At 41.1% G+C, this 7,361-nt stretch overlaps 1 protein-coding gene across 1 annotated transcript in view; it reads right to left on the reverse strand.

The window, feature by feature from the left end:
• Positions 1 to 4,491, reverse strand: part of SARC_02424 (serine/threonine protein kinase) — a gene marked incomplete at both ends in the record, with an annotated part of 10,861 nt that extends 6,370 nt beyond the window's left edge. Inside the window, 6 exons of the mRNA XM_014303817.1 lie at positions 421 to 501; positions 892 to 1,020; positions 1,630 to 1,727; positions 1,937 to 2,035; positions 2,694 to 3,688; positions 4,397 to 4,491. Of these exons, the coding sequence (XP_014159292.1) occupies positions 421 to 501; positions 892 to 1,020; positions 1,630 to 1,727; positions 1,937 to 2,035; positions 2,694 to 3,688; positions 4,397 to 4,491 (1,497 nt within the window). The remainder of the gene's footprint in view (positions 1 to 420; positions 502 to 891; positions 1,021 to 1,629; positions 1,728 to 1,936; positions 2,036 to 2,693; positions 3,689 to 4,396) is intronic.
• Positions 4,492 to 7,361: the final 2,870 nt, after the last annotated feature.

The following is a 7,361-nucleotide window of genomic DNA, read 5'->3' on the forward strand; positions in this document are numbered from 1 at the left end:
GTGTGTGTGTGTATAAAACACTGGCTATACGAATATTTGTACTCGAGAACTTGTGCTGACAAAGAGTTGTAAATGTTACTAAATATAGACCACTTTATTCCGTAAACCGATATTCTACTTAGTATGACAGCATCTACCCGAACACCAGATGATGGCCGACAAGGCGTGCCTAATACACGCATATAACAACCACTCTAACACGGAAAGAATATCGACAAGATTTATGAGGTGAACCCAAACACCAACCACTTAAACACGGAAAGATTATCGACAAGGTTTATGAGGTGGACCCAAACACCAACCACTTAAACACGGAATGAATATGAAACAGTTTATGAACTGCACGCATATACCAACCACTTAAATACAGTGAGACTATCAACGAGGTTTATGAAATGCACTCAAAAACCAACCACTTACATCCATGAGACGCAAATGCCCCATGAACTGGTATTCGGTTACATTCTCGTCGCTACGCATAGGGGGAACCATCTGGTTTATCTGTGTGTGAATAATAGAGTGCGGCAGACGGACGTTTTATGAGTGAGTTCTGTGTGATACTATGCTTTACGCTATTACTGCTAGGTATGGCGTGTTTGATGTGCATATTGTTTGCTTGCATCTAGTATTGTGACTGTGTTCATTGACGGTGCGTGTTTAACTAGGCAAGTTAGTCTGAGGTCAAGGCTCACACAGGTACTTGGCACTCCGATACCACTATGTGCATAGACGGATCATATTGCTCATGGACGACTGAATTGTACAGTATACCAGTACCTGATGTATGAGGATTTATAGTAGTATATATATATATATATATATATATATATATGTGTGTGTGTGTGTGTGTGACTATTCATGTATAGAACATTTAGACCTCACCACACACACCTTCATGAAGTCGTCCGTGCTGTCGATAGATGGTATGCAGTAGATGCCGTCGAACTCCAAGCACCCGTACATGGCAAAGTGCGGGATGAAATAAGCCATACCATCCAGGTTGTTTATCTGGAACGCTGTCTGTGGAGGCAGAGGTACAGTGTCAATGCAAACCATGTCAGTTCAAGGCTCTACAGTGTAGGTGCGTGTCAGTGATACTATGAAACGTACGTGACGGAGCCCTACAGATCAATACAGAGACATATGAATGTTTAAGTGGGATGTACACCACTCGACTGCCGCTGAATAGACCCGGCACGCGGGCAGTGGTGGTCTTTGGTAATAAGATTCAACAGAAACAACGGCATTGTTTAGATTCAATGCGCACTCGGCGGTATGTACGCCTGTATTGTATATGGTAGCTTTGCTAGTTCAGCGCTATGGTTCAGTAAGTAAGCCGGAACCAGCATACACTCACTGTACATTCGCCGCTATGCGTGTTTTCAATATGTACGGTCTCGTTCACACAGGCGGAACTCATGCGAATGCTGCAGTGGTCAGAGTGTCTATTGGGAAGGGCTGGTCTGTTTGTATTGAATTGGACCATACCAATACGCACGGATAAGACACTTGACATGCCACAGTGATGTGTGACACGCACTATGTATGTCAGCACTCTACAACACTCCGCAGTAGATAATCGCTGGCATCGTGTGCTCTGCTCTAGTAAGCAATCGATATCTCTATCACACTATCGTGATTGACTGTCAGCTTCACACCCGATTGGAAGGCTTCATTCATATACACCGCAAGTGGGGGAGGACGCGACCATTGCAACAGCAGACCCTCTGCAAGTAAGAAAAGGCGTATGAATCAAATACCTACACAGGCAATGTACATAGCCAGCACACAGCCATAAAAACTATGGTCATTAAATAAATACGCCTCCAAAACAACATGATGAATTCCCTCTAACCGTTTGTTTCGTTCACCCGTTTACGTATTCCATCGTGTGCTACAAGACGCATGAAAGTAGTAGTACGATTACTATACATACTTGGACAATCGGCAGAAGTTCCGCCTGCTGGTGCCATGGGTTTGTGCGTTTCGGGCTCATAGGGCGCCTGCACCCAACAACTCACTGTCCACCAATACCCTGCATGTGAAATCCAATGGAAAGGAGACAACATTCCGTTTTAGCATAGCTTAGATCGAAGTTCGGTATATAGCTGACAGTTGAATAACAACCCCACGAAGTATGTCTCGTAAAGTTGTTGGTGCTAAACCCTATAATGCGCCTTAAGATTCACTACAGCGAGCTGTGTCCTGAACAGAATCGATGTGCATCTGGACCAAAGTTAGCACAACGGAAAGAGGAATGTCTGCTAGATACACATGCACTAGTGTGCCTAGTCTCATTTGACCCTATTTCTACTTCGTATGATCGGTTGTTCGTGTTGTGGTTGTGGATTCATATGTGGTTTAGTGGGTGGGAGTTGCTACGAACGAAGCACGATATACAATTGATAAGTATGTGGACATACGTATCATGTATGAGTCCTGGCTTCAAAACTAGTACTTGCAAGTAATCAATTCGAAATATAATATATATCTGGGTGTACGTGCGCATTCTGATATTAGCATTCTCAAGCAATCAATCATTAAACGTCGTGGTCCATGTACGTTGAAGTTTGAATATAAATACCACTGTTTCAATCGAGTGCCATCCATTTCATTGTAAATCTCCTAGTATTAAAACAACACGCATCTCTCACGGGCACACCTGACCTCAACATATGATCCCCAAAGCTTACCGTCTGCAAATTGCCAACCACTTGGCTCATAGACGGGTGCAGGGTAGTCTCCCAAGAACTCATGCTCATCGAACCCATCGGTTCCGTTATATCCGATAAGCTTCCCCGGGGCAGAAGCGGGATTTGTAACAATGTCGTCGAGTGTGGTATTGGTATTATTGACCACATTATCCACAATCTGCTCATTTTCACTCAATGTGTCATTCGCTACAACCACAACAATGTCAAGCACGTCATCTATTAAGCCATTGTCACCCACCGTTTCATCGATCACATCCACAACAGTATCAGGCAAATTATTTACTAAGCCATCCTCCCCTAATGTTGCGTTGATAAGTCCATTTACTAAACCATCTTGTCCCAGAAGGTCGTCAACCAACCCATCCTCGCCCAGGAGGTCATCGCCCAACCCATCATCGCCTATTGTTGCATTCAGCAGGCCTTCAACTATACCATCTCCACCCAGAAGGTCATCAACGAGACCATCCTCGCCCACAAGACCAATAAGTAGACCGTCACCTCCTGACGTTTCGTTCAAAAGGTTATCAACTATACCATCCCCACCCACCAGACTATTTACTACACCATCCTCTCCTAATGTTGCATTCAGAAGACCACCTACCACACCATCCTCGCCCAAAAGACCACCAACTGTGCCATCATCCCCTAATGTTTCGTTGAGGAGATTATTAACAACACCATCTTCACCCAAAACGCCATCGACTAACCCATCCTCTCCTAATATGCCACCAAGCAATCCCCCTCCATCGCCTGATGTATCGTTTGATTGGGCACCTGATTCCGTCCCATTGAGAGGGTCATTTACTATGTTATCATCTCCCAATGTCACGTTAAGGAGACCACCAACTAGACTTCCTAATAGTCGCCGGTGTAATATCTTGTTTTGTTTTTCAGCCAAAGCTTCAATTTTGAGTTTGCTTTCCACGTCAGAAGGCTTGCGATCTACCTCTAGCCCCGAGACCGTCCTAATAGTACTAGGGCATAGAGCGAGCAATAAAACTAAGTGTAGTAAGCATATACGAGACTGGGCTATCGTGGATTATACACTACACGATGAGCTGTGCGTTAAGACTATAAATTGTAATGAATGGTGCAGGTTCCTGTTGCTGGTACAGTCGCATTGATAAAATTCTATGCAATTCCTATGTTCTCAGATTAACGCGCGCACAACATAATACAAGCTAAACCTCTAGAAAGACTGTCCATCGACAAGCGATTTGTATTTGTACCAACAGTACTTATATTTGCCGTGAGATCAGTGAAATATAGGATCAGCTGTCGAATTCTATTTGATAGTTAAAAAAAATTGTATTTCTACAAAGTGAACCATTTTACAATTTACGTACTTTTTAGCATGTACTGCAAAAAAAAAAGCAAAGAAGTACCCAATCCGCCAATAACAATACTTGTCCAAGGAAGGGTGAACGGCGATTAGTGAAGGAGAGTGCTCCATCAGCTATTTGCATGCAACAATGCGTATGATTGGCTAAACATAGAAAAACAGTATTTTTTGTAAAGAAAAATTATATATCTACTCCACTGGTGACTGGTTGCTTGTATTTTTATTTTACAAACGCACATATGTGTGTGTGATAACTGCAGTGATAACTGATATGTCTCTAGCCTCGATTTATACAGCTGATATAAAAGCAAATATTTATTTAGTAAAAACATCGTATTACTTGTTAGAGTTTCTTCGCGAAATCGCGATACGACCCGATAAAATTGTACAATCCTGAAGGCCAATGGGTCGTGCACCACTGTACGTATGTACCATGATATAGTTCGTATCGCACGTTTACTGTTTTGTATCATGAAAATGTGAAACGCACACTCGGAATGGATCATCACTTGAACAATGTTTCGGACCACATAAACACCAAGTTCAGCATCTAACGCATATATAGCATGTTCACGGGCACTTGATAATTTTAGAATACTTGAATTAGCTTTGTGGCTACAAAATTCACTATTCTTATATACTATGCAAGTTCGAAATAGATCTTCCAATTAAATCTATTAAACAATTATTTATATTATATACTAGAGTAGCAATTCGATCTGCTATTCAGTGAACGAGACAAATACAGGGCCTTTTCCTCGTGGCCAGCAGTATCTCATGACTTCACGGACAAGTATAAAATGTTACAAACGTGGTTTTTCCTTTCATATTTCACATTTCGTTTCACAAATCTTTTACGAACGACACATAACAGCTTGAGATTATCCTCGACACATGAGATGTAAGATGGACGTCTTCGGTTCTTTTAAGATGCCAACGACTGCGAAAAAGACTACACTATGTCGATATTGGTCTAAATTTAGCCAAACCCAGAATTTTTTAATTTCACAAATACTGATATAGCTGCTACACTCCACCTCATACCTGCATTGACATTGTTCGGCAACACTGACCACTGATAAATATACAATGAGAACCGTATAATAACTCTTATAATCTCATTGCGACTACCGGCCTCTGATATTGAGTTTGACTTTGATAATAAAAGATAGGGCCTGAAAATTGTTCCAAGACATGCCTAGCGGATACGACTTCATTTCACTTTTTCTATATATCATGATGAGCCTCGTAGGTTAAATAAGTACGAATCGATCGATATATTAACTTGTAGTTGCGATAAATTTATACCGATTAAAACGGAACACACATGTGATAACGCCTTGCGCAACCAAACATTTGCTATTTGAGGGCTGTGGCCTGTTGAATGTGATGACATAGCTGAACTGAACGTATTTGGTGAAGGGAAGACATTCAAAATAATGTCCTACGGACTCGTCCGTCATCCCTCATAGACTCATATTTTTACCTTCTATTCTCTACTCTAGATGGTCTTGAAATAAACCATCACTTTTTGTATTTATTTACATATTGATGTTGTTGTTTTTTTGTTGTTGTCTTTTTGAAAAAAATGACATGACGCTTTAAAAAAAAAATTTAGGTGACGTAGACGTCTGGTCTGAACATGCTGTATTTTTAAACAATTTATATAGAGGCAACAGGTATCTATTTCAAAAAATAGTGCATGTATTGCACATATGTACCAGATATATATCAACAGAAGAGCACAAAGACAATCGGTTATAGCCGTACATTGTGAGCCAGAGAAACGTCGTCCCTCGCTGAATGATGTCGACTCAGATGCACTAATAAGTATATTTGAGAAAGTGAAGTTGGCGGTCATTCCAGCCCTGGCATCGACGTGCAAACGATTCCAACAAGTTGTTGAATTTGATACGCTCAAACGGAAGGTACAGTAATTATATAAATAGGAAACAATCGAACAGTAACCTTTGAATCATATTAAAAAGACGTTCAAGCTACCCTATGCCCATGTATCGATGGTCTGTACCATTCAAGGCTATATATCTTAGTCTCTTGCATAGCTGCCCTAGCTCGTCGTCTGCTAAGTTTTCTATTGAATAAATACATTTCACCCTATCCGGCAAGCACCGTATGCCTGTCAGAAGTCGTCTGCTTGTGGAATAGTTGGTCTGAACCAACGCACCTTAGACTGGTGATATACGGCATACAATATCTATTTATGTGTGTGTACCTGAGATAGCGATCTACGACATACGTTATGTATGCTTGTAGCCGATGTATTATACGATATATATTTATGTGTGTGTACCTGAGGTAGCGATATACGACATACGATATATATATGTGTGTAGCTGAGGTACATATATGTGTGCTGAGATGGTCGTATTCGTGTACCAGGTATTAGCCCACGAAGTCTACTCATGTGACACATCCACCATAAGCAGAAGTGAATTTATTTGAACAGATACATCCAATAAGTGTTGATGTCTTATACGTCTACCCAAATAAATATGTATGCTTGCACATACGCCGTTATTCGTAATTATTGCCCGCATCCGCCATGATTCGCTACCCCGACGATTTTCTTCTTCTTAGATTGTATGATTTCAAGTATATGTTCTTGTCTTTTCATACACTCGTTTTTCCAGCAGCTGAATACGCAGTACACAGATATGATTCGCGTTCAATCATACTGCAACCGTAGCTAATTCGACTGACCGTTTGCCCTGTATTTTACTATGATTCTATCTTGTACACGATGAGATATGGCGATTGTCTGCTGATAACTATGTCCTGGACTTTGAAGGTGACGTACTTAGTAGTAATGCCGGCAGGATTGATGCGATATTGGCTGAGTCTAAGGTGAGTATTAAATATACCGAAGAGAAAGACGAGAAAGACCTCGAGAGCGTATCCGCCGAATCTGTGGTGTAGTAAAGATCGTATATGTACATTCCAACACACGAGAACGGTTGTTCAAATAGGATGCATCTTGTTTTTATTTAAGAAGGAGCAGATCGAGTAGTTTTATGCTTAGTGTGTTAGTGTCTACTTTCTCTGTGCGTAATATACTGCCTGTTTGATGATATATGAATGTCTTTTGGCTATGCTGTATATGTGCTACTGCCTCGGGTGAAGTCGGACAGGAAGCGCCGCATTGCCACATCTCACACAATTGGTAATCTTGCATATATATATATATATATATATGTGTGTGTGTGTGTGTGTGTGTGTGTATGTATGTATGTATGTATGTATGTATGTATGTATGTATGTATGGATGGATGGATGTATATATATAT

Source organism: Sphaeroforma arctica (assembly GCF_001186125.1).
Source record: "Sphaeroforma arctica JP610 unplaced genomic scaffold supercont1.108, whole genome shotgun sequence".
Lineage (NCBI taxonomy): Eukaryota > Ichthyosporea > Ichthyophonida > Sphaeroforma > Sphaeroforma arctica.